This window comes from Dipodomys spectabilis, unplaced genomic scaffold, assembly GCF_019054845.1.
Source record: "Dipodomys spectabilis isolate Male_0828 unplaced genomic scaffold, ASM1905484v1 ptg000147l, whole genome shotgun sequence".
NCBI lineage: Eukaryota > Metazoa > Chordata > Mammalia > Rodentia > Heteromyidae > Dipodomys > Dipodomys spectabilis.
The window spans coordinates 6,478,071-6,505,956 of record NW_024870824.1 but is presented as its reverse complement, the minus strand read 5'-3'; the positions used below and the strand labels follow the sequence as shown (position 1 = coordinate 6,505,956).

Genomic DNA, 27,886 nt, shown 5'->3' with positions numbered 1-27,886 from the left:
CTTCTTTTTCAGCCTCGGGGACCTAGGAGGCTCTGTGAACCTGCGGACTGGGAACGGATATGGCGGCCACGCTGGGCAGCGGGGAACGCTGGACAGAAGGTACCAGGTCCTGGCGGGAGGGTGGGACAAGGCGGTGTTCTGGAATGGTCAAGGATAGGCGGCAAGACCCTGGACCTGAGGCGAAGGGATGGAGGCCTGCGAGAGGATGCTAATCCTGAGTATGGCTGGGGATGCAGTGGGGACGGCTCAGGGCAGAGGCCGGAGCCGGAAACAAGCAACGCCCGAGCAAGCTGGGGTGTTGGCCGGGAGCCCAGAATCTCCGGCGCCGACTTGTTGCCTCCGGCCCCCTGTCCTCCGCCGCCCCCCCCCCCCCCCCGCCTCGGCCGTGCCCGCCAGGACCTGCGGCCGTCCCCAGTCCCCACCCTCATCCACCTGCACCCGCCCGCTGTCGAAGTGACCCGAAGGCAAGGGACGGGCTGTATGGTTCGCTGCTTGCTTACAGATCCTATGTCCACAATTCTGCAAAACGGGTCCGTCCGACCCTCCGTCCAGGTTTGATCTTGTCCCGTTAGTCCTCATCAGAGCCAGCTGGCCGTCTTTCTCCATCTTGCCAAAAGGCAGAAAGTACTGATCCGATACCTCCGTGTGTCTCGCATTATGCTTAGGCTGCCCCGGGATTTGACAGACATGAGCTCACAGAGCTGTCAGCCTATTCGGGTATTGGACGGGTTAATAGCCAATTACAAAATAGGGCCAATAAGTCCTGGACTAACACGGCAAGGTCAGGAACTTGGGAATCATGTTGTCAAGGCATCCAGCACAACCGGGGTGTCAAGGCAGCAAATACTACATATGAAGGCATAAAGGATGTATTGAAGTTAGCCAGGCAGATTCATGGTGTTAAAGAACAGTGGGTAAATATTGAGGGATGGTAAGAACAAAGATGTTTTTAAAGCCTTTTCTAGAACCTCTAATAAGTGCTCTGGACTCTCTGGATTGCATTCTTTAGGCCATTATGACAATGAATCCTCTCTCATTAAACTGTAACTTCTTTGTAGTTATTTACATCCTCCTGATTGATCTAGCCAAACTTCTTTCTTTCTTTTTCTTTCATTCTTTCTTTCTTTTTTTTTGGTCGGTTGTGGGGCTTGAACTCTGGGCCTGGGTGCTGTCCCTCAGCTCTTCAGCTCAAGGCAAGCACTCTACCACTTGAGCCTCAGCGACACTTCAGGTTTTCTAGTGATTTGTTGGAGATAAGAGTCTCACGGTCTTTTTCTGCCCTAGCTGGCTTTGAACTCTGATCCTCAGATCTCAGCCTCCTGAGTAGCTAGGATTACAGGCATGAACTACTACGCCTGGCCAAAATAATTTTTATGGGTAATGGTACTTCTGATTGTGGAGCACATAGAAATAGGTTTGTCTTTGTGCTGCACTGAAGGCAGAGTATTGGGTAGATAACTCTTGAGGCTCCTTTCTGTCTCTTTTTTGTTAACAAGGTTTGATGAATGACCAATCTAAGTATGGTGAATTTATTATGCCTCAAGATTCTGGGATTTATAGAATTTTCTTGGGTGTTTCCCATGCTTTTTGTATAGTTTTTCAGGGAGGATGTTTATTCATTGTGAATGGAAAATTAAAAGCTTTTTAAAATTAAAAGCCACCTATTCATCATATTAATTTGCTCATTCCTATAAGCATCCTCCCAGGGAACAAAGTGTGGTGGTACATACCTATAATCCCAGTACCAGCAAGGATGAAGCAAGAGGATCATGAATTAGAGGTTATTCCAGACTACATAGCTGTCCCCTAAAAAAGGGAAAAAATTACAAAGTTAATTTGTACTGAAGGGGTTATTATTTTGAAGCTTACATTGATGCAGTTAGAAGAAACAAATATCCAGAAGATAGACCTACTGAAAGTCATGACCCCTGTGGTTGCTGCAACTGCATGAAGGCGCAAAAGGAAAAGAACTCTGAGAATGAGTGGAATCAGACCCGGCAGGAGGGGAGCTCTACTTATACAGAAGAACAGCTGCTTGGGGTACAAAGGTAAGCATGAAATGGACCTACATGAGTAACATGCTTAAGAGTATATGACATTGAAGATGTCTACATAAAGATTGTTGTTGTTATTATTGAAGCATAGTAGCATCTTAACCTCCAAGGGTAGACAGGTAGACTGGGTAGAAATGGGGTATTAGAGTGTAATGTGAGCTCTTTTAGCTTTAAGAGAGGCACCAAGCTGTAAGAACCTCCGAGATGACACACATGTTTAAGGAACATTCTATTCAGTAATCACAGAATATAATTTTCTCAAGGATACTTGAAATGTCCCCTAGGATTTTAAAATATTAAAATAAATCATACCTATAATCTGCATTAAAAAAAATATAGAGGCTGGGAATGTGGCTTAGTGGTAGAGTGCTTGCTTAGCATGCATGAAGCCCTAGGTTTGATTCCTCAATACCACATAAACAGAAGAAGCCAGAAGTGGTACTGTGGCTCTCAAGTGGTAGTGTTTAGCTGAGGGAAGCCAGGCGCTGGTGGTTCACTCCTGTAATCCTAGCTACTCAGGAGGCCGAGATCTGAGGATTTCGGTTCAAAGCCAGCTTGGGCAGGAGAGTCTGTGAGATTCTTTTTTTTTTTTTTTTTTTGTCTGTCATAAGGCTTGAACTCTGGGCCTGAGTGCTGTCCCTCAGCTCTTCAGCTCAAGGCGAGCTCTCTACCACTTGAGCTACAGCGCCACTTCCGGTTTTCTGGTGTTTTTTTTTGTTTTTTGTTTTTTGTTTTTTTTTTTTGTCGGTTGTGGGGCTTGAACTCTGGGCCTGGGCGCTGTCCCTCAGCTCTTCAGCTCAAGGCGAGCGCTCTACCACTTGAACTACAGCACCACTTCCAGTTTTCTTGTGGTTTATTGGAGATAGGAGTCTCACGGTCTCTCCTGCCCAGGCTGGCTTTGAACCGAGATCCTCAGATCTCAGCCTCGTGAGTAGCTAGGATTACAGGCGTGAGCCACCAGCGCCCGGCTTTTCTGGTAGTTTATTGGAGATAGGAGTCTCACAGGTCTTTCTTTCCTGCCCGGGCTGGCTTTGAACCAAGATCCTCAGATCTCAGCCTCCTTAGTAGATAGGATTACAGGCGTGAGTCACCAGTGCCCGGCATCTGTGAGATTCTTATCTCCAATAAACTACTCAGAAAACCAGAAGTGGAGCTGTGGCTCAAGAGGTAGAGCACTAGCCTTGAGCTGAAGAGCTGAGGGACAGTGCCTGGGCCCTGAATTCAAGCCCCAGGCCCCAGGACTGGCAAAAAAAAAAAAAAAATACAAGTGAGTGTGGCATGGTAGCACATACCTTAAATTGTAGCACATGGAGAACCAGTGGCAAAAGGATTATAAATTCAAGCCCAGCCTAGGCTACATAGATGATTCTGGATTAGCCTGGGATCTGAGACCCTGTCCTAAAAAAGGGGATGCTGGCTCATGTCTGTAACTCTAACTACTCAGGAGGCTAAGATGTGAGGATCAAAGTTCAAAGCCGGGAAAGTCTGTGAGAGTCTTCTTTTTTTTTTTTTGTCAGTCCTGGGGCTTGAACTCAGGAACCAGGCTCTGTCCCTGGTCGTCTTTTGCTCAAGGCTAGCACTCTACCACTTGAGCCACAGTGCCCCTTCTGGCTTTTTTTTCCTGTTAATGTGGAACTGAGGAATCGAACCCAGGGCCTCATGCATGCTAGGCCCACACTCTACCATTAAGCCACCTTTCCAGCCCCATGTGAGATTCTATCTCCAACTAACCACCACAAAAAAAAAAAAAAGAGCTGGAAACTTAGCTGTCACTTTAAGTGGTAGACCATTAGCCTTGAGCACAAAAGCTCACAGACAGTACCCAGGCCCTAAGTTCAAGCCCCAGGACTAGCACGCACGTTTGTATGCAGCACATGTGTACGCACACGCGCGCGAGTGCACGCGCACACACACACAGAGCAATAAATGAGAGCCAGCTTCTGGTGGCTTACACCTGTAACCCTACCTACTGAGGAAACTGAGATGTGAGGATTGTGGTTTGAAGCCAGCTCTGGCAGGACAGTCTGGGAGACTTTTTTTTTTTTTTGGTAGTGGGTCTTGAACTCTGGGCCTGGGCACTGTTCCTGAACTCTTCAGCTTAAGGCTAGTGCTCTACCACTTAAGCCACAAAGCCACTTCTACTTTTCTGGTGGTTAATTGGAGATGAGAGCCTCATGATTGATCCTGCCTGGGCTGGCTTTGAGCCATGATCCTCAGATATCAGCCTCCTGAGTAGCTAGGATTACAGGCATGAGCCACCAGTGCCCAGCTTGTGAGACTCTTTATCTCCCGTAATAAAACTATTCCCCAAAAGCCAGAAGTGGAGCTCAGGCTCAAGTAAAAGAGTCATTAGCCTTGAGTAAAAGCAGCTCAGGACAGTGCTCAGGCCTTGAGTTTAGGCCCCAGGACTGGTTCATGCCCATGTATACATGAACATACACACACACACACACACACACACACACACACACACACACACACACACACACACACACACACACACACACACACACACACACACACACACACACACACACACACACACACACACACACACGAGTGGAGAAGAGCCAGGCATTGATGGCTCATACATGTAATCCTAGCTACTCAAAAGGCTGAGATCTGAGGATCACAGTTTGAAGCCAGCCCTGGTAGAAATGTTTGTGAGATTCTTATCTTCAGTTAACTAGCAAAAACCTAGAAATGGAGCTCAAGATTATCAGTTTAGCCTGAATTCAAGCACCTCGTTCTAGTCCCAGTACTGGCAAAACACAAACAACAACAACAACAACAGCAAAAAACCCACTGGGGAGGAAAAATAAGTGAAAAAAATACTTTTCAACTAATTCTATTAAGCAGTATTACCATGAAGCCAATGCCAAACCAAAAGCTATTACAAGAAGACAAATCTGCTGGGTGCTGGTGGCTCACACCTGTAATCTAGTTACTCAGAAGACTGATATCTGAGGATCAAGGTTCAAATCTAGCCTCGGCAGGAAAGTTCATGAGATTCTTATCTCCAGTAAACTACTTAGATAAAGCCAGAAGTGGCACTGTGGCTCAAGTGGTAGAGCACTATCCTTGAGCTGAAGAGCTGAGGAACAGCACCCAGGCTCAGAATTCAAGACCCACGACTGACCAAAAAAATAAAAATTAAAAAAATTCTAATTTACTTTATTGTTGTTTTAGAGGTGATAATACAGCAGGGTTACATTTATACATGTCAAGTAATAACTACATTTCCTTTTGCATAGTGTCAAATGTTCCCTCATTCTCTCCCATTCCCTCCCTCCCTCCTATCTGTATCCACTAGTTGCATAGTTCACTTTTATCCATGTCCAGTGCAGCCAGTGAACTTCACTGCTAGTTTTTCACCTTTTTTTCCTTTAGTTCTGTGTCCTCCCCCCAACCTTCCACAGATGTGCATGTGAATACATATATAAAGTAAAGAATACAGAGTAATCAGAAAAAGAAAAAAACAAATTTAGAAAAAAATTCAGCCGGGCACAGGTGGCTCATGCCTGTAATCCTAGCTACTCAGGAGGCTGAGATCTGAGAATCAGGGTTCTAAGCCAGCCTAGGCAGAAAAGTCTGTGAGACTCTTATCTCCAATAAATGACTAGAAAACCGGAAATGGTGCTGTGGCTCAAGTGGCAGAGTACTAGCCTTGAGCTGAAGAGCTGAGGGACAATGCTCAGGCCCAAAGTTCAAGCCCCACAACTGACAAAAAAAAAAATTCTTTGTTTCCATATCTTTGGAGTTTGTTTCATTATGTATATTATTTTATATATATTTGAAGAGGCACTTGGGTATTGCACCTTTGTGATTTTTCTCCTAAGACTATCCTTTTTTTGGTCTTACTTAGTAAGTTTCTAGAATTCTGTGTAATTTGTCATATCACAGTGGGTTTTAGATCTAACTTCTGCATATCAAGTAGAACCTGCACTGTTTGTCTCTGATTCTGGCTTACCTCACGTAACATGATTTGTTCTAGTTCCATCCATTTCCCTGTAAATGACATTATTCTTTCTAATGGCTGTGAAAAATTCCATTGTACATAGATACCACATTTTTTTGGACCAACTCATCTATTGTGGGACATCTGGGTTGTTTCCATATCTTGGCTATTTTGAATAGTGTGGCAATAAACATAGATGTGCAGGTGTCTTTATATCCTGGTTCATGATGCTCAGGGTAGATGCTAAGGAGTTGTATGGCTGGGTCATAGGGAAGGTCTAGTTTTTTCAGGAACCTCCAGACTGCTTTCCCATAACCAATATATTTTATGGCTATAAATTCAACAATGGAACAAACTAACTCTAGCATCATATAAAAATGATTATGCATATTGGTCAAGTAGGGTTTATAATAGTACTGCAAAAGATCTATTAATAATAGTACATGTTAGTAAAATAACAAAAATATGCATTCGTTTCAGTAGACACAGAAAAAAATTTTTTTTTTCTTTTTTTGTCCGGTCATGGGGCCTGAACTCTGGGCCTGGGTGCTGTCCCTCAGCTCTTCAGCTCAAGGCTAGCGCTCTACCACTTGAGCCACAGTGCCACTTCCGGCTTTTTTCTTCTTTTTGCTTATGTGGTGCTGAGGAATTGAACCCAGGGCCTCATGCATGCAAGGCAAGTAGTCTACCACTGAGCCACCTTCCCAGCCCCATACAGAAAAAATATTTGACAAAATCCAGATCATTCAAAAAAACTAGGACCAGAGGGAAACTTCTTCAGCCTTATAAGTCCATTTACAACAACAAACAAACAAAAAAGCCCACACAGCCAACCTTTTTATTTAATGATAAATAACTGGATATATTGACACCCAGATTAGGAACAAGATCACTGTTACCTCTCCGTTCTACTCATTTTTCTAGAGGTTTGAACAATTGTGTGTAAGACAAGAAAAGGAAATAAAAATTGGAAAGAATAAAATTGTATTCATAGATAACATCTACTTACACACAAAAGTAGCATTAGAATTAGTTCAGCAGAGTTACAGGGTACAAGATCAATATACAAAATGGATTGGTTTTCTATATACTAGAAATAAATAAGCTGACAATGAAATGAAATGAAATGAAATGTCAGGCTGGGACGTAGCTTGATGGTAGAATGCCTGTTTGCTTAGTATGTATGAAGCCTTGGCTTCAATTTAATAACTGCATCCAAAAGAATAAAATGCTAAGGAATAAATTTAACAAGGATGTGCAAGACATACATTAAAAACTATAAAACTGGCCAATTCTAATGGCTCATACCTGTAATCCTAGCTATTCAAGAGACTGAGATCTGAAGATCATGGTTCAAAGCCTGGGCAGGAAAATCTAAGAGACGCTTATTTCCAATTAATCACCAAAATGCCTGAAGTAGAGATGTGGCTCAAGTGGTAGAGTGCTGCTCTTGAGCATAAAAGCTCAGAGACAGTGCCCAAGCCCTGAGTTTAAGCCCCAGTATTGGCATGTGACACTTATCTCCAGTTAATCACAGAAAAAGGCCATAAGTGGCACTGTGGCTTAAGTGACAGAATGCTAGCCTTAGCAAAAGGAGCCCAGGAACAGTATCCATGCCCAGATCAAAGAAAGAAAGGAAGGGCTGGGAAGGTGACTCAGTGGTAGAGCCCTTGCCTTGCATGCCTGAGGCCCTGCGTTCCATTCCTCAGCACCACATAAGCAAAAAGAAAAAAAAAGCCGGAAGTGGCGCTGTGGCTCAAGTGGTAGAGCTCTAGCCTTGAGCTGAAGAGCTGAGGGACAGTGCCCAGGCCCAGAGTTCAGGCCCCACAACTGGACCCCCCCCCAAAAAAAAAAAAAAAAAAGAAAGGAAGAAAGAAGGAAGGAAGGAAGGAAAGAAAGAAAGAAAGAAAAGAAAAGAGAGAGAAAGGAAAGAACCCTAAGAAAAAAAGACAATCATAAGAAAATGAAAGAGGAGGGGCTGGGAAGGTGGCTCAGTGGTAGAGTGCTTGCCTTGCATGCATGAGGCTCTGGGTTCGATTCCTCAGTACCACATAAGCAAAAAGAAAAAAGCTGAAAGTGGCGCTGTGGCTCAAGTGGTAGAGTGCTAGCCTTGAGCTGAAGAGCTGAGGGACAGCACCCAGGCCCAGAGTTCAGGCCCCACAACCGGACCCCCCCCCCCAAAAAAAAAGAAAATGAAAGAGGAAATAGGTAGTTTAGCTTCCATTTAAGGACTAGCTTACTTGTTCTATACTTTTATAGTATTAGAGGAACAATAAAGGAGTAGATGTAAAAGTACTTAAAAAGACATTAAGGTTTGGGTGGGAAAATTCAAATTTTTCATTAATGGGTTTAGGTTCTCACAGATGAGAAGCATGTATTATTTATATCTTAGTTGAACAAATGGGCTTTTGTAGACATACATATTTCTTATTTATTTTTTTAGGATCAAGAAATGCAGAAACTACTATGAAATTCTGGGAGTTTCTCGAAATGCTAGTGATGAAGAACTTAAGAAAGCATACAGAAAACTTGCCCTGAAATTTCACCCTGACAAAAACTGTGCTCCTGGAGCAACAGATGCTTTCAAAGGTCTGATCCTGAACTGATGCTTAATTCATTTTTTGACTCTAGCATTGGGGATTGAACACAGGGTCTTGTGCATGCTAGGCAGCACTCTTATTTGTTGTTGGTCATGGGGCTTAAACTCTGGGCCTGGGCTGTCCCTCAGCTCTTCAGCTCAAGGCAAGTGCTCTACCACTTGAGCCACAGTGCTACTTCTGGTTTTCTGGTAGTTAATTGGAGATAAGAGTTTCATGCAGCCGGATGCTGGTGGCTCATGCCAGTAATCCTAGCTACTCAGGAGGCTGAGATCAGGCTCACGGTTCAAAGACAGCTTGGGCAGGAAACTCCATGAGACTCTTATCTCCAATAAACCACTAGAAAACTGGAAGTGGTGCTGTGGCTCAAGCGATAGAGCACTTGCCTTGAGCTGAAGAGCGCAGGGAACTCGCCCAAGCGCAGAGTTCAAGCCCCACAACTGGGAAAAAAAAAAGTTTCATGGACTTTTCTGCCTGGGCTGGCTTTGAACTGTGATCCTCAGATCTCAGCCTCCTGAGTAGTTAGGATTACAGGCATGAGCCACCAGCACCCAGCTAGGCAAGCACTCTTAACACTAAGCTACATATCAAGCAGCCTCTCCCCATACACACATCTTTTTTCTTTCTTTTTTTTTTTAATGTTGCCCAGGCTGGCCTTGTACTCACAATCCTCCTTAGCCTCCTAAATGCTGAGAATGCAGATGTAGACTACCAAACCTGACAGTAACTTGCTATAATAGAAGTTGTCTTTAACCTTTCCTGAAGTTGATTTATAAAGCCATTAAAGCCAGGCACTGGCGGCTCACACCTGTAATCTCAGCTACTCCAGGAAGCTGAGATCTAAGAATCTTGGTTAAAGGCAGCCCAGGCAGGAAAGTCTATGAGACTTTTTTTTTTTTTTTTTGCCATTCCTAGGACTTGAAATCAGGGCCTGAACACTGTTCCTGAGCTTCTTTTGTTCAAGGTTACCACTTTACCACTTGAACCACAGCACACTTCTGGCTTTTTCTGTTTATGTGGTACTGAGGAATCGAACTCAGGGCTTTGTGCATACTAGGCAAGCCACATTTCCAACCCTCGTGAGACTCTTGCATCCAATAAACTACTCAGAAAAAGCCAGGAGTGGTACTGTGGCTCAAGTGGTAGAATGTTAGCCTTGAGCAAAGAAGCTCAGGGACAGAGCCCAGGCCCAGAGTTCAAGCTCCAGGACTGGCAAAAAATGATGATAATTATAATAAAGCCATTAAGTGAGGCGTTTTCCCTCTACCTTTTAGTGATTATCAGCATAGCTGATAGTAGTTTTCATCTACTTACCTTAGTAGGTTTTTTGGGGGAAAAAAGTTTTTTTTTTTTTGTAACAGCCTTTGGAATTGATTCCAATGATGTTTATTGAAGACCTTCTATCTAACTGGTACCATAGTAAATAAAACAAACATGCTTCTTATGGCTACTACAGAATAGGGCCTATGCCATGGAAGTTTTTGTTCAAAAAGCTATGTATGAAGAGCATAAATAAGAAGTAGAGCTGTGGCTCAAAGTGGTAGAATACTAGCTAGCCTTGAGTGAAAGAGCTCAGGGACAGCACCCAAGCCCTGAGTTCAAGCCCTCTGACCAACAAAAAACTAAACTAAGCATAAATACTATTTTAGATCAAATCTGTTTTCCTCCAGTTTTTCAGAATACTTTTTCCCACACTTGTTTTACTAGCATCAATTAGTTGTGTAAGGGGACCCTCAGATCTCAGAATCCTGAATAGCTAAGATTATAAGCATGAGTCATCAGTATCTGGCTCAAGAACTCATTTTTGTGGGTTTTTTGGGTTTTTTTTTTGGGGTCCCGTCGTGGGGCTTGAACTCTGGGCCTGGGTGCTTTCCCTCAGCTCTTCAGCTCAAGGCTAGCACTCTACCACTTGAGCCACAGTGCCACTTCCGGCTTTTTTCTTTTTGCTTAGGTGGTGCTGAGGAATGGAATCCAGGGCCTCGGGCATGCAAGGCAAGCACTCTACCACTGAGCCACCTTCCCAGCCCCCTTTTTTTCTTGGGTCCAGTCATGGGGCCTGAACTCTGGGCCTGGGCACTGTCCCTCAGCTCTTCAGCTCAAGGCTAGCGCTCTACCACTTGAGGTGAACTCTGGGCCTGGGCACTGTCCCTCAGCTCTTCAGCTCAAGGCTAGCGCTCTACCACTTGAGGTGCCACTTCCGGGTTTTTTCTTTTTGCTTATGAGGTGCTGAGGAATCGAACCCAGGGCCTCAGGCACGCAAGGCAAGCGCTCTACCACTGAGCCAACTTCCCAGCCCCCTCCCTTTTATTTTTTTTTAAGTCGGTCATGGGGTTTAAAGTCAGGGCTTGGGTACGTCCCTGAGCTCTTTTGCTCAAGGCTAGTACTCTACAACTTTGAGTCACAGCTCTACTTCTGGTTTTCTGGTGGTTAGTTGCAGATAAGGGTCTCACAGACTTTTCTGCCCTGGCTGGTGTACAACTGCAATCCTCAGATCTCAGCCTACTGAGTAGCTAGGATTACAAGACTGGGCCTCAGGAAAACATTTTTGATGAATTGAGAGTGTTGGCCAATTGGAGGACCCTTTTGAATATGTTTGACACTTGGAAGTGGCGCTGTAGCTCAAGTGGTAGAGCGCTCGCCTTGAGTTGAAGAGCTGAGGGACAGCACCCAGGTCCAGAGTTCAAGCCCCACGACCGACCAAAAAAAAAAAGACTTTATACAGAATATGTTTGACACTTGCACAGATTGGCTCTCTGAGCTGAGGGGCAGGGCCCCAACTTTCAGGAAAACTAGGATACTCAAAACTCTTGACTAGATGCCAGGTGCTGGGGTTGGAGATATGGCTTAGGTGGTAGAATGCCAGCTATTAGTGAACAAACAGAATGAGAATGTAAGGCCCTTAGTTCAAGCCCCAGTGTCAGCACACAAACTCTCTTGTTTTGTTTTGTTGTTTTTGCTGGTAATGATGATTGAACTCAGGGCCTAGGAGCTGTCCCTGAGCTTTTTGTTCAAGGTGAGCACAGTACACAAACTATTTTTTAGGGCTGGGAAGGTGGCTCAGTGGTAGAGCGCTTGCCTTGCATGCATGAGGCCCTGGATTCGATTCCCCAGAACCACATAAGCAAAAAGGAAAAAAGCCGGAATTGGCTCTGTGGCTCAAGTGGTAGAGCGCTAGCCTTTAGAGCTGAAGATCTGAGGGACAGCACCCAGGCCCAGAGTTCAGGCCCATAACCGGACCCCACAAAAAAAACTATTTTTTAATTTAAATATTTAATTTTTTAATATTATAAAGGTGATGTATAAAAGGATTATAAAGAGTATAGTTTGCTAGGTGCCAGTGGCTCACGCCTGTAATCCTAGTTATTCAGGAGGCTGAGATCTGAGGATCTCAGTTCAAAGCCAGCTTGGGCAGAAAGTCCATGAAACTCTTATCTCCAATAAACCATCAGAAAACTGAAAGTGGCGCTGTAGCTGTAGTGGTAGAGCACTAGCCTTGAGCTAAAATGCCGAGGGACAGTACCCAGGCCCAGAGGTCAAACCCAACATTTAACAACAACAACAAAAAAGAGAGAACTTTTTTTTTTTTTTTTGCCAGTCCTGGGGCTTGAACTCTAGACCTGGGTGCTGTTCTTGAGCTCTTATGCTCAAGGTTAGTGCCCTACCACTTGAGCCACAGCTCCACTTCCAGCTTTTTCAGTGATTAATTGGAGATAAGAGACTCATGGACTTTGCCTGCCCAGGCTGGCCTTGAACCACTACCCTCAGATCTCAGCCAGGATTACAGGTGTGAGCCACCAGCACCCTGCAAGAGTGCATTTCTTTTCTTTCTTTTTTTCTTTTTTTTTTTTTTTGAGTCCAGTCCTGGGGCCTGAACTCTGGGCCTGGGTGCTGTCCCTCAGCTCTTCAGCTCAAGGCTAGCGCTCTACCACTTGAGCCATAGCGCCACTTCCGGCTTTTTTCTTTTTGCTTATGAGGTGCTGAGGAATCGAACCCAGGGCCTCATGCATGCAAGGCAAGCACTCTACCACTGAGTCACCTTCCCAGCCCTCTTTTTTTTTTTTGCTGGTTGTGGAGCCTGAACACTGAACCTGGGTGCTGTCCCTCAGCTCTTCAGCTCAAGGCTAAAGAATGCATTTCTTTTTAGACAATGTTACCCCTTCTCTCACTCTCTCCCAGTTTTCCCCTCTCATCCACAAGTTGTATAATTCATTTTCATCATAGCATCTAGTGAGGTCCATTGCTGCATTTGTTTGCCTTTTGTCCCTCTATTTCTGTGCCTCCCCCTTACCCTCCCAAAGATAAATAAATGAACAAATGGGACAAAAAGAAAAGAAAAACAGCAACAAAGAAAAAACGTCGGGGCTGGGAAGGTGGCTCAGTGGTAGAGCGCTTGCCTTGCATGCCTGAGGCCCTGGGTTCAATTCCTCAGCACCACATAAGAAAAAAGCTGGAAGTGGCGCTGTGGCTCAAGTGGTAGAGCGCTAGCCTTGAGCTGAAGAGCTGAGGGACAGCGCCCAGGCCCAGAGTTCAGGTCCCAAGACCGGACCCAAAAAAAAAAAAAGAAAAAATGTCTTCTTATTTCCATTTCCTGGAGTTCATTTTGATACATATTATTTTATATGATCAGATGCACATAGACATTGCAACTTTGAGCGTACAAACTATTGATTAGAAATTTGTTCTCAGAAAAAAAAAAAAAAAAAGAAATTTGTTCTCAGCTAGGTGCCAGTGGCTCACACCTGTAATCCTAACTACTCAGGAGGCTGAGAAATGAGGATCATGGTTCAAAGCCAGCTCATGCAGGAAAGTCCATGAAACTTTTTTTTTTTGGTCAGTCGTGGGGCTTGAACTCTGGGCTTGGGTGCTGTCGTTGAGCTCTTCAGCTCAAGGCGAGCGCTTTACCACTTGAGCCATGGTACCACTTCAGGTTTTCTAGTGGGTTTTATTGGAGATAAGAGTCTCACAGACTTTCCTGCCTGGGCTGGCTTTGAACCATGATCCTGAGATCTCAGCCACCTGAGTAGCTAGGATTACAGGTATGAGCCACCAGCACCCGGCTTTCCATGAAACTCTTATCTCCAATAAACCACCAGAAAACCGGAAGTGGCGCTGTGGCTCAAGTGGTAGAGTGCTGGCTTTGAGCTGAAGAACTAAGGAACAGCATCGAGGCCCAGAGTTCAAGCCCCAGGACCGACAAATAAATAAATAAATACCGGAATTGGCACTGTGGCTCAAAGTGGTAGAACACTAGCCTTGAGCAGAAGGGCTCAGGGACAGTGCCCAGGCCCTGAGTTCAAGCCCCAACACTTAAACTGAATCAAGAACAACCTCAAAGGCAAGCAGGCACTTTGGGGAACTTCATAGATCCAAGCATCTCTCCTTGAGCTATTGTGAAGTTATCTGGCACCAATCAACTTTGGCCTTTTACAGCTGTGGGGTGGGGGTGGGAGGGTCTGTCTGTCTGTGTGTCTGAGTATGTGTGTGTGTCTGTGTGTGTGTGTCAGTCATGGGGCCTGAACTCTGGGCCTGGGCACTGTCCCTCACCCCTTCAGCTCAAGGCTAGTGCTCTACCACTTGAGCCACAGCACCACTTCCGGCTTTTTCTGCTTATGTGGTGCTGAGGTATCAAACCTAGGGCCTCATGCATGCAAGGCAAGCACTCTACCACTGAGCCACCATCCTAGTCCCCTTTTTGCAGCTTTTGTGATCACCCTAGACATAACAAAGATGTGTTGCTTATATGCTATGTCTTGTTGCAGCGATAGGAAATGCCTTTGCAGTCCTGAGCAATCCTGATAAGAGGCTCCGCTATGATGAATATGGAGATGAGCAAGTGACTTTCACTGCACCTAGAGCCAGACCTTATAACTATTACAGGGACTTTGAAGCTGACATCACTCCAGAAGAGCTATTCAATGTCTTCTTTGGTGGACATTTTCCTACAGGTTAGTATCCCAAAATTGTGATTTTTTTTTCTCTCCCAGTACTGGAGGCTTGAACTCAGGGCTTCACACTTGAACTACACTCCAGGCCAACTTTTTCTGACTTTTTTTTGGGGGGGAGGGGTCTGTTGTGGAACTTGAACTCGGCAAGGGAGCTATCCGTCAGCTCTTAAGTTCAAGGTGAGCACTCTACCACTTGAGCCACAGCACCACTTCTGGTTTTCTGAGTGGTTTATTGGCTTTGAACTACAATTCTCGGATCTCAGTTTCCTGAGTAGCTAGGATTATAGGCTTGAGTCCGGCATTTTTTTCTGACTATTTTGAAGATGGAGTCTCATGGACATTTCTGCCTAGGCTAGCCTTAAACTGTCACTTTCCAGATCTCAGCCTTTTGAGTAGATAAAATTACAGGTAGAGCTACTGGTTTTTGGCCATTTTTTTTTTTTGTGCCTCTTAGCAGGTTTCTGTTTGAAGATCATAGAGGGACAATAATTTGTTGAAACACCAAGAATTTAGAATTGACTCTCATACCAATTGCTCATTTGAAAATAGGACTGATAAAATTATATTTACTTTGGCAGGTTGCTGTGATGATTAGATTTTTTTTTCCCTTTTTCCCTCCCCTTTTTTAGATATTCACAACACCTCTATAGAGGCTAACAGGAATATGTCTATCTATTAAATTTCTGTGTGCATGGGGCTGGGGGTTTAGCCCAGTAGAAGGGCCCCTGCCCGGTGCGCGCAAGGCCCTGGGTTCGGTCCTTAGCCCTGGGGGAAAAAAAAATTTCTGTGTGCATGCATGCTGGTGCTAGTACTAGGGCTTGAACTTGGGGCCTTTCAGTTTTACTCAGCATTCTACCCCTGTACCATACTTTTAGTCTGCCATTTTACTTGTTTGCTTGGGCTGGCTTCAAGCCAAGATTCTCAGATCTTAGCCTCCTGAGATTTCAGACATGAACCACGAGTGTCCAGCCAGGTTTAGATATTATAAAATACTTTACAAAGAAGTGGTGCTGTGGCTCACATGGTAGAGCGATAGCCTTGAGCTGAAGAGCTGAGGGACAGCACCCAGGCCCAGAGTTCAAGCCCCACGACCAAAAAAAAAAAACAAACCAAAAACCAAAAACCTAAAATACTTTACAAATCAGTAGCAAGGTGTCTACTATTATTATTGCAAAGTAGTAGATATAAAGATGAATAAGGGCTGGGAATGTGGCTTAGTGGTTGAGTGCTTGCCTAGCATGCATGAAGCCCTGGGTTTGTATCCTCAGTACCATATACGCAGAAAAAGCCAAAAGTGGTGTTGTGGCTCAAGTGGCAGAGCACTAGCTTGAGCAAAAAGCTCAGGGACGCCGAGTGCCAGTGGCTCATGCCTGTAATCCTAGCTACTCTGAGGATCTGAGGATTGTGGTTCAAAGCCAGCCCGAGCACAAAAGTCCATGAGACTTTTTTTTTTGGGTTCGGTTGTGGGGCCTGAACTGTGGGCTTGGGTGCTGTCCCTCAGCTCTTCAGCTCAAGGCTAGCGCTCTACCACTTGAGCCACAGTGCCACTTCCGGCTTTTTTTCTTTTTGCTTATGTGGTGCTGGGGACTCGAACCCAGGACCTCAGGCATGCAAGACAAGCTCTCTACCACTGAGCCACCTTCCCAGCCCCTCCATGAGACTCTTATCTCTAAGAAACTACCAGAAAACCAGAAGTGACTCTGTGGCTCAAAGTGGTAGAGCTCTAGCCTTGAGCTGAAGAGCTAAGGAACAGTGCCCAGGCCCAGAGTTCAAAGCCTTATGACCGGAAAAAAAAAAAAAAAAAGATAAATAAGAAACTCTCCCCACTTGGAAACAGTAAAAAATCCAAGAAGAAAGGAGAAGGCTGAGATCTGAGGATTGTGATTCAAAGCCTGAGCAGCAGAGTCCAAGAAACTCTTATTTAACCACCAGAAAACCAAAAGTGGCGCTGTGGCTCAAGTGGTAGAGTACTTTCCTTGAGCTGAAGAGCTGAGGGACCGAGCCCAGGCCCAGAGTTCAAGCCCCACATCCAAAAAAAATTTAAAAATCACAACAAAACCCCTTATTTTATATAATTATACCCTAAAAAAAACATCAAAAATGGGCTGGGAAGGTGGCTCAGTGGTAGAGCGCTTGCTTTGCATGCATGAAGCCATGGGTTCAATTCCTCAGCACCACATAAGCAAAAAGAAAAAAACCTGGAAGTGGTGCTGTGGCTCAAGTGGTAGAGAGCTAGCCTTGAGCTGAAGAGCTGAGGGACAGCGCCCAGGCCCAGAGTTCAGGCCCCACGACTGGACCCAAAACAACAACAACAACAAAAAAAAAACATCAAAAAGTACCCAGTAGAGCTGACTCACATTTGTAATCCTAGCTACTTGGGAGGCTGACATTTGAGGATCATAGTTCAAAGCCAGCTTGGTAGCAAAGTCCATTAGACTCATATCCAGCTGACTACCAAAAAGCTAGAAGTAGAGCTGTGGCTTAAATGGTAAAGCATTAGCCTTGAGTGAAAAGGCTGTAGGACAGTGCTCAGGCTCTGAGTTCAAGCCCCAGGACCACCACACACACACACACACACACACACACAAGTAGTTCAAGCCCCAGGACCAGCGTGCGCACACGCGCGCACACACACACACACACACACACGCACACACACACACACACACACACACACACACACACACACACACACACACACACACACATACCTTGTAGAGAGTTAGAAGTTGGGATAATTCAGTGCCCAGAAAATAGTCTGAATGTTTTTGTGGTGCTGAGGATGGAGCTCATACTAGGCACATATTAGCAGTGACAGAACCTTTTATTGAGCACTGAAGCAAACATGAGTTAGGTAAGATCCAAATCCTTCTTCTAATTGCTTCTAATTCTGCTTCTGCCTCCAGAGTGCTGGGATTATAGGTATGGGTTACCACACCCAACCCTACAAAATACTAAATGAAGGCTAGAGAGCTATACACATTTCATTCTCAGGTAGCTCACTTAACTACTATCTTATTTTTCTACTGGGTAAAATAGACCAATATTTTATCTTCAGATAACCTAGTTGGGAACAAGGAACTCAAAGGCAAAACAAAACAGAAATGTTTGCTGCATCTTATCCTAAGTGTTTGTTTGATTTCTTTCTTTTCCAGGAAATATTCATATGTTCTCAAATGTGACAGATGACACTCACTATTACCGCCGGCGACACCGACATGAGAGGACACACACACGAAAGGAAGAAGAAGAAGATAAACCTCAGGTACTTAGGGAAAGGAAGAGAGCTGCTCATAAAGTTTACCAAACCAGCCTTGATGGAGTGTAATCTAGTTCTAGAAGTTAACCTTGAGCCACTCCTAAAATGTGTAGTAGGGAAGTAGAGGTGGCAGTTTGAAGGGCTGGGTAATCAGCCCAAATAGGCCAGAGTGGTAAGTCAGGGCCACCCCCCCCCATCTCTCCCCCCTTCTCCCCCCCCCCCCCCCCCCCCCCCCCCGCCTATCCATTGTTTTGTGGCTCTCCCAGGATCTTGGTTTCCCTCTGAAAGAAGTTTAAGGTAAGGGATCGAGAGAGTCTCATGAAGCTCAAGTGCACAGCTGGAACCAAGAGCTGGGTACTGTTAGGCTCCTGGGTATCTGCACTCACCATGACTCTTCAGAGCCAGCTTGTTTCCAGTTTTCCCATCACTCTGACTTTGTTTTGCTCTTTCTAAGCAGTCTGGCCTGTTCTCCTTCCCCTTGCAAATGACTAGTTCATAGTGCATGAGAACATGTGCCCTCCCTCCTCTCTCTCTCTTTCTTTCTCTCTTTCTTTCTTTCTTCTTTGTCTTTTCTTTTTTTAGTACTGGGGATCGAACCCAGGACATCACACTTGTTAGGCAAGCACTTTGTCACTGAGCTACATCCCAGCCCAATGTTTCCTTTCTTGAGGTGATGAACCTCAACCCCAAATTCTCGAGAGGAGAATGCAATGATCTCAGCTAGACTTTAGTTCTCCCTAGATCAATTAGCTATAGTTTAGGCAAAAGAACTACATAACTCCGTTGTGCCTCTTAGAACCCCACCCCAGGAAAGTCCATGTCTGGACATATTTATGTAGTGGTGCCTGCCTCATTGATCTTAGAAAAGTGGCTGCAGAATTATTGGGTGTCAGATTGTGAGTAAGCCCCCTTCCGCCTTAGCAGGAAGCATACAGGTTACTTGGTCATCCCAGAAAAATTATGGGCTTTGTATAGATGCTTTTTTTCTCATCTGTGCATTGGCAATTTGTATTTTCTCTGGAGATCTTTTTCTTTCTTTCTTTCTTTCTTTTCCTTCCTTCCTTCCTTCTTTCTTTCTCTCTCTCTCTTTCTTTCTTTCTTTCTTTTTTTGTCATCGTAGGGCTTGAACTCTGGGCCTGGGTGCTGTCCCTCAACTCTTCAGCTCAAGGCCAGTGCTCTACCACTTGAGCCACAGAATCACGTCTGGTTTTCAGGTTGTTTATTGGAGATAAGAGTCTCAGGGATGGGCTGGGAAGATGGCTCAGTGGTAGAGTCCTTGCCTTGCATGCCTGAGGCCCTGGGTTCCATTCCTCAGCACCACATAAGCAAAAAGAAAAAAGCTGGAAGTGGCGCTGTGGCTCAAGTGGTAGAGCGCTAGCCTTGAGCTGAAGAGCTGAGGGACAGCGCCCAGGCCCAGAGTTCAGGCCCCACGACCGGACCCCAAAAAAAAAAAAAAAAAAAAGAATCTCGCTGCAATGCTTGGTAAGAAATGTATGCATTATCCTGCCCATGTAATTGTAACCCCTCTGTACAGTATGTTCTCAAATAAAATAAAATTAAATTAAAAAAAAAAAAAAAAAAAGAATCTCAGGGACTTTCCTGCCCAGGCTGGGTTTAAACCACAATTCTCAGATCTTAGCCTCTTGAGTAGCATGAGCTACCAGTGCCCAGCTTCTCTGGATTTCTTTGTATTTGTATTTTCAGTAAGCTTTATATTGATGAATAATGTTAATATCATACTTTTTCTCCTTTTTTAGACTACATATTCTGCATTTATTCAATTGCTTCCAGTTCTCGTGATTGTGATTATATCTGTCATTACTCAACTTCTGGCTGCTAATCCCCCATATAGTCTATTCTATAAATCGTAAGTCAAATATTTATACTTTTTTTATTTTTTATTTTTTTGTAACAGGGTCTCACTTGCAGTTCTTGAACTCACTGTGTAGCCTTGGCTGGTCTCAAACTCAGGATGTCCCTGCCTCCACCTTCAAGTGCTAGGATTACAGGTGTTTGCCACCATGCCTAGCTTTTAAATCTTAATAATTTAGAAGATGGAAGAGTTGAAGGTTTTGTAGATATATTACTAGTATTTTATCTCATCTTTCAATGAAACACTGATTTTATGTTAACACTGATCAACAGTGGAGATCAAAAATACTTGTCTCCTGTGCTCCTCACATGGATTATTTTGTTCTACAGTGACATCATCTGGACAGCCCTGGAAAAGCAACAGCTAGTTTCTGAAGCATCAATAGAATAATTTGAGACTCAAAGTAAATTCTTCTCTCACCAGTAACAGAGTTAGAAAGGAGTCCACTGAGCTTCAAATATGATTACTGAATCCTGTGGACCTCAGGTGTTAGAAATTTGGACCTAGGGATTATTTTCAAAAAATTGTGGGGAGAGGACATTTATTAACTATAAGGGTAGACATCAAACTATACTGTTATGTTTCTTGCTCTAACTGAAAACAAAAATTCATTGTAGCAATTATAAATGCATATAGGTCAATATAAAGCATGATAGAAATGTTTTTGGAGATAGGATTTCTCTATATAACCCAGGCTGCCTTAACCTTTCAATCCTCCTGCCTTAGTCTCCTAAATTCTGGAATTACATGTGTGAAACACCATAGCTAGCTCTTGAATTCGTTCTTTCAGTTGTTTTTTCTTTTCTTTTTTCTTTTTTTTTTTTCCAGTTCTGGGGCTTGAACTCAGGGCCCAGGCACTGTCCCTGAGACTCTTTTGCTCAGGGCTAGCACTCTACCACTTGAGCCACAGCTCCACTTCTGGTTTTCTGGTGGGTTTATTGGAGATAAGAGTCTCACAGACTTTCCTGCTCGGGATGGTTTTGAACAGCGATACTCACATCTCAGCCTCCTGAGTAGCTAGGATTATAGGATGAACCACTGGCACACAGTACTTCCAGCTTTTTCTGAGTCGTTTATTGGAGGTAAGAGTCGCACAGACTTTTCTACATAGGATGGCTTCAATCCATGATCCTTAGATCTTAGCCTCCTGAGTAGCTAGGATTACAGGTGTGAGCCACCAGCACCTGGTTGGGCTTTTTGCTTTGTTTTTGTTTGTTTGAGACAGGATCTGATCTTGCCTTAAATTCTTGATCCCTCTGCCTCTACTTCCCAAGCACTTGGATTATAGGCACGTGCCACCCCAGACTCAAATTGTTTTTCGGCATTCAGTACTCTCTTCACATGAAAAGTCAGCTAAGACATACAAATCTTTGAAGGAAATAACTATATATGCTGGAGTTGTATCTGCAGTATGAACCTGCTCATGTAATACATCAATAATGATGATTTTCTATTTACCACTTTGTTAGGGAATCGTAAGGGTTGGGTATATTAGCTAATGGAATCTCCTATGAAGTGATTACGAGCATGATCGCTAACAGCCTGAGCTAGAGTTAGAGTGCCTAATGTTACAAGCTCACCTATGCCCCTCTCTCTTTGTTTCAGAACCCTAGGCTATACCATTTCTAGAGAAACTCAGAACCTGCAGGTGCCTTACTTTGTGGATAAAAATTTTGACAAGGCCTACAGAGGAGCTTCTCTTCATGACCTGGAGAAAACAATAGAGAAAGATTATATCGATTACATCCAGACGAGTTGTTGGAAGGAGAAACAGCAAAGTAAGATGCTATGGAAGCAGCTTTTGCTAATGGCTGTGACTGTCAGCATGTGGTGATTTCAGCTTCCTGATCCTCTCTCTGTGTCCGGGTTATATGTTTATCTGAACAGAGACACAGGACAGAGGCCCATTCAGGATACTACAAACAAAAGGGGGAAGTGTATTGACAAAATACATGTAGCAGGATTTGGAGAGCTGAGGAACCTAGAAAGCATTCATCATCCTTGTCTATTTGACTGTCTTTGGGTCTTATCTCTGACATACTCTCTTCTTTCTTTTCTTCCTTTGTCTCCCCAAATGTTTCTTTTCCTTTTTTTCTATTCTTTTCTTTCCTTCTTTCTTTCTCTCTCTCTCTCTTTCTTTCTTTTTTTCTTTCTTTCTTTTTGTTTTAGAGATAGACTCTTACTATGTAGTCCAGACTGGAATTAAACTTGTGATATTCCTGCCTGAGTCTCTCAAAGTGCTGGGATTACAGATGTGTACCATCAAAACCTGGCAATACTTTCCCTTCCACACCCCACATAGTTGCTGCTCTTTTTATTGCTTTCCCAGTAGCCCTCAATCCTTACCACTGTCCCCTTTCTGTATCACAAGCTTCCTTATAAAGTTCTTAGTGCCATCTAGTAGTTTGATCACAGTTTCCAGTTTCCACATCAGAAGGAAATCTGATTGAGCCAGCCTATCTTTTTGAGCCAAATCAACAATTTAGAGGTTGCTCATACTGAGTCAGGTATCCCCTACATCCCTTTTGTAATCAGCTGTGCAGATAGAACAAAAGTGACCCTGGGTAGGATTTCTCTGAAGACTAGAAATAACAACGTCTGCCTCTTGACTTACAACTCCAGTTGTTGCTAGGGGATGCTGGCAGTGGCAGTTGCGCTGTCTTTCAGCCAGCAGCTTCACTTTTTATCCCACTTAAATTACACAGACACACACTGGGCTGGGAAAGTGGCATTGCCACACTGCCATTTCTGCTTTTTCTGTTTATGTGGTACTAAGGAATTGAACCCAGGGTTTCATGCATGCAGGGCAAAGCACTCTACCACTAAGTCACAGCCCATGTAGTTATTGCTCTTTTTATTGCTTTCCCAGTAGTCATCAATCCTTATCACTGTCCCCTTTGTGCATCACAAGCTTCCTTACAAAGTTCTTAGTGCCATCTAGTTTGATCACAGTTTCCAGTTTCCATATCAGAAGGAAATCTGATTGAGCCAGCCTATCTTTTTGAGCTAAATCATTCTCAAGTTTGAGGACAGCTAGGCTGCATAGTGAAACCCTGTCTTAAAAAAAAAAAGGGTGGGGGGTTGGCTGGGAATGTGGCTTAGTGGTAGAGTACTTGCCTAGCATGCATAAAGTCCTGAGTTCAACTCCTTAGTACCATATAAACAGAAAAGGCAGAAATGGCACTGTGGCTCAAGTGCTAGCCATGAGCACAGAGAGGCTCAGGAACAGAGTCCAGGCCTTTAGTCCAAGCCCCAGGACTGGCAAAGAAAGAAAAAAAAGGGGAGGAAGGAAGGAAGGGAGGGAGGGAGGGAGGGAGGGAGGGAGGGAGGGACGAAGGACATAGGAGCAAGAGAAAAGCCTTAGGTTTAAAGGCTGAATATATTGCCTGTCATTTATGGTTCATACCTTGTAATCCTAGCTAGTCAGGAGGGTCAGATTGGAGGTTCTTAGTTCAAAGCCAGCCCATAAATGATTAATTAATTAAGGTCGTTAATTGGATTAGCCACCTAAAAACCAAAAGTGGAGCTGTGGCTCAAAGTAGTAGACCCCAGGGAGCTGGGAATATGGCTTATTGCCTAGTATGCATGAAGCCCCGGGTTTGATTCGTTAGTACCACATAAACAGAAAAAGCCAGAAGTAGCACTGTGGCTCAAGTGGTAGAGTGCTAGTTTTGACCAAAAGAAGCTCAGGGACAGTGCCCAGGATTGACCCAAAGAAAGGGGGTAGAGCACTAGCCTTGAGCAAAAGAACTCAGGGACAGTGTCCATCCCCTGAGTTGAAACCCTACAACCAAAAAAAATAAAGAAAGAAGGCTGACTATGTATGGATCCAAATCAAGGAGAAACCCAGTGCTTATCCTACATATTTACCATTGTTCTAGCTAGGCATTAAGAGAGCTTTGAATTTACTGCTTTCTGCTAGAATTGGATGAAAATCTGCATTTCGCATTCTTCCCCCACCCCCAACACATGTTTTGTGACTTAAGATATAGAACTATGGGGGCTGGGAAGGTGGCTCAGTGGTAGAGCGCTTGCCTTGCATGCATGAGGCCCTGGGTTCGATTCCTCAGCACCACATAAGCAAAAAAAAAAAAGCTGGAAGTGGCGCTGTGGCTCAAGTGGTAGAGCACTAGCCTTGAGCTGAAGAGCTGAGGGACAGCGCCCAGGCCCAGAGTTCAGGCCCCACGACTAGACCAAAAAAAAACAAACAAAAAAAAAGATATAGAACTATGTAAACAGCTGATAGTAGGGACTGTACCAACCAAAGGTGGCTTACTTTGAGAGCTGAGGTGCTCTCCAAGTAGAAATAAAAATGCAGTGAGTAAGCATAGTGTTGTGAGCTCCCTGGTTCCTAAGGGGGGTTGTCAGCACACACCCACCCCTTCAGAATCTATTTCTGGATTTGACAATGGCTGTGCAGAGTTTCCACACTACCCAAGTGCCATTTGAGAACAGGCAGCGTCTGCCCTCTGAATCCAGTAGCAAGCACAGCCAGCAAGGTTATATTTAGCTCTTAGAGCTTGTAAAAATAAACCTACTTGAGAACAAAGTTCACTCTTGGCAAAATACTGAATGGAAACTGTTTTTACCTAAGTTAGTCATTATCTTTTTCAATCTTTTGTTTACTTCTTTTCTCTGCTTTTCCTTAGAATGCTTAATCTGGGTGAGTGTGTATGAATATTGACACTAATTACCTAGTTTACTCCTTCACTGGTCTACATGCCACTGGGTGAGGCAGGACCAGCCTCCTGGCCCACACAGCTGAGCAGAGATCCTGGCCCTGACTGGTTGAGGAGCATGTCTTTTCATGCCCTTGCACAGGGTTGCTGAGTGGTAGAAGGCTTAGCTTTGGACTAGGGCAAGAATTAACTAATGTCTAGAGAAGTCATGTGGATTACAGATGATGGTGTAGGTATAATTCTTAGCATAATATCTGACAGATCATAAGTGACTCATTCTTGGTGAAGTCCAGGCATTATGTAGCCTTAAATTGTAGTCCAGAAGGTAGCCTTATCTCATGGGGTTGGATTATGGGGGTAGTTGGGGTTTACCAGAACGTTCTAACTGTCAGGTTCCACTCTGGACACTCAGGCTGAGTATTTGTGGGAGAGACTCTAGGACTTGCTTCTTTAGGCAATATGCCAATCAGTTTACCTTTAAGACTCAACACTCGGGCTGGGAAGTTGGCTTAGTGGTAGAGTACTTGTCTTGCATGCATGAGGCCCTGGGTTCGATTCCTTAGCACCACATAAGCAGAAAAAAGCCAGAAGTGGTGCTGTGGCTGGAGTGGTAGGGTACTAGGCTTGAGCTGAAGAGCTGAGGGACAGCGCCCAGGCCCAGAGTTCAGCCCTCACAACCAACAACAACAACAAAAAAAGACAATACTCTGTCCATCTTATTACACTGGGCCTTTAGGGAAAAGGGATATTTTGTTTAGAAAAAAAAAGGAAGTGTTCTCTTCATCCTGCCTTTTCCCAATTTTTTTCCTAGTTACGTGAAAGTTACAGAATATTAGTAGAACTTGTCAAAAGCAACATATTCTTGAGTTAATTCTTGGCTGTCACTGGCAGTTTGAGGAGAAGTTTGGGACTGGTTCTTGGAAACACTGACCTTGTACAAGGTCACTGTTCAGAAATGGGTCTCTAACTAGGTTTTGATATGGAAAACAATGTGATGTTTTGAGAAAAACACATAATGTGCAATGGTCTTTCATCTACTTGATATAGAGGTCTTCAAGACAGAAAATATTAAGAATTACTAGCCTTTAATATTCTCTAGAATGGGACTCCAGGGAATGAGACATGGAGAAAAGGCCAATAAACAAACAAACAAAAATGCCTAAGGAAACTGTTTTAACAAAAAACAAAACGGAAAAAAAAAACCCAAAGCTACAGATTATGCTCCATGCACTGGTGTTAACTGTGACTCTAAAGAAACAAAGGCATAGAGCTCTCTTGAATAGGATTCCCCAATGCCAAAAAAGCTTGAGAAGTAGACTTAGTGCTGAGTGCTGGACAGGACTCAGGAGCAGGGACCTTCACATGATCCTTCATGCAGTTCTGTTACCTGCAAGATGACTATGCCAAGGCAGGCCATGGCTGCATCACAGGCACCTGGCCATGGGTGAAAGCACATTGTTCTGCAGCCTGGGAGACCTGCTGCTTGCCAAGCCACTACTGGGCTAGCGCCCGGGCTCTGCAGTACATTGTACACAGAGTGTTTTGATGCACAGCCACCCTTCACCCTGGAGTCCTGCACTTTATTTGCACTCCTCCCCCTCCCCACTCCCCCTACCCCACTCTCCCACCTCCCCCACCCCCCAGTCATGGGGCTTGAAGTCTGGGCCTAGATGCTGTCCCTCAGCTCTTCAGCTCAAGGCTAGCGCTCTACCACTTGAACCACAGCACCACTTCCGGCTTTTTCTGCTTATGTGGTGCTGAGGAATAGAACCCAGGGCCTCATGCATGAGAGGCAAGCACTCTACCACTGAGCCACCTTCCCAGCCCCTTCATCTACACTTTGAACCTAACAGTGTAAAAAAGAATCAAAGCTACGTAAGCAGAAAAATCCAGAAGTGGCGCTGTGGCTCAAGTGCTGGAACACTAGCCTTGAGCCTTGAGCTGAGGGACAGCGCCCAGGCCAACTGACCAAAAAAAAATCCCTCAAAGCCAAGCCACGTTTTGTGTGGATAAGAGACTTACTGAGAAATCAGTGCCCATTGTTCTTTCTGGCTAATGTTAATTCCTGTTGCCTGGCAGTTTGCTGATTAATCGAACAGGTGTGTCTCCTTCCACTAACAAAAAAATCTGTCAGCACGATGCTTGAAAACGCATAGGCATATTTGAAAGTGATTAAAATAGCGTTTTCACAAGTATGGTCTTTTAAACATTTTAGCTGCCTGCTTGTTGGAGGCTCTGGGAAGCTGCCTGCTCATCTAAGCTCATCCTCTTATTTCACAACATGTCTCTCTGAAGGCGCTTTTCAGGCAGTCCTTCCTGAGAATGTCTCTAAAAGAATAAAAAGTTGAGGTTGTCCAACCACTGTGGAGTCAGGAAATACAGCAGAGATGACACTCTAGTTAAAAAATAGAATGACCTTCTCCACCATGAACAGAAAATGCAATTCACTTAGTCAAGGAGACAAAGGACACCGGATCCAGATGATTTCACTTTTAAAAGAACTCAGCTGCCTTGCCCTTTGAGTGGAGGACTTCGTATGTGGTGGGGGAGTGAAGAAAGCTGCCGGCAGCCTGGCCTTCTGTGGCACTACCCCACCAGAGGTGGGCCCTGTGTCATGAGTGAATTATGGTCCAGCAACGCTGGGAAAGAATGAAGCAGCTGTCTTTGTTTCAGATGACAGGAATAGGCAATTGGACTCTAGTCTCTCCAACTGCCTTGTGAATACCCGAGAGAGGAAGGCTGCAAAAAGTCTCCTCTTACTGCACACGTGCACATTTTCCTAAGTCTGATGCCAAATGATTTATTGATAAGAACTAAGTCCAGTGCTTTTCTAAGAGCACAGATAATGTAGGATTGCAGGATCACAGGTGCCTGTTAATCCTCAGCATATGGTGTAGCACCTAATGTGCATTTCTTGAATAAAAAAGTGAATGCTGCATTAAAAAGCATTCAAGTAAGTTGGGCGCTAGTGGCTCATGTCTGTAATCCTAGCTTCTCTGGAGGCTGAGATCTGAGGATCGCAGTTCAAAGCCAGCCCAAGCAGAAAAGTCCCTGTGAGACTCTTATCTCCAATTAACACTCAAAAAAAAAAAAAAATAAGTTGTGTTTCAAAGTGATAGAGCGCTAGCCTTGAGCAAAATAGCTCAGGGACAGTGCCCAGGCCCTAAGTTCAAGCCCCACAACTGGATTGGGGGAGGGGGGGAAGCAGTATTAAAGTAAAAGATACTTTGATTCCAGAAATGTGAAATGAGACAAAGAGCTTAACTCCCTTGATGAACTGGTTACCTCTTTTGTCTTTCAGAGTCGGAGTTGACAAATTTGGCAGGATTATACAGAGATGAACGGTTGAAACAGAAAGCAGAGTCGCTGAAACTTGAAAACTGTGAAAAACTTTCCAAACTTATTGGCCTCCACAGAGGTGGTTGAGAGGATGATGGTCCTACACAGGGTTTGGGGTTTTGTTACTCGTTACTACTTATGTTCCCAAGTCCATTTTATAATACAAAATTAGGAATAATGAA

The 27,886-nt window shown here is 44.3% G+C and overlaps 1 protein-coding gene across 1 annotated transcript; it reads left to right on the top strand.

The window, feature by feature from the left end:
- Dnajc18 (DnaJ heat shock protein family (Hsp40) member C18) lies at positions 1 to 27,886 on the top strand. The gene is made up of 8 exons (XM_042692068.1): positions 1 to 99; positions 1,865 to 2,048; positions 8,456 to 8,601; positions 14,369 to 14,554; positions 17,710 to 17,819; positions 19,571 to 19,680; positions 21,292 to 21,464; positions 27,667 to 27,886. The coding sequence occupies exons 1-8, from the start codon at positions 60 to 62 to the stop codon at positions 27,789 to 27,791; spliced, it is 1,074 nt and encodes a 357-aa protein (XP_042548002.1). The 5' UTR covers positions 1 to 59; the 3' UTR covers positions 27,792 to 27,886.

What these genes read in the sequence shown, in the direction of transcription:
- Dnajc18 (XM_042692068.1), top strand. Translation starts at nt 60, where the DNA reads ATGGCGGCCACGCTGGGCAGCGGGGAACGCTGGACAGAAG. An exon ending in AGCAACAGATGCTTTCAAAG is followed by an intron (nt 8,602 to 14,368) that starts GTCTGATCCTGA and finishes GTCTTGTTGCAG; the next exon opens with CGATAGGAAATGCCTTTGCA. An exon ending in AAGAAGAAGATAAACCTCAG is followed by an intron (nt 17,820 to 19,570) that starts GTACTTAGGGAA and finishes CTCCTTTTTTAG; the next exon opens with ACTACATATTCTGCATTTAT.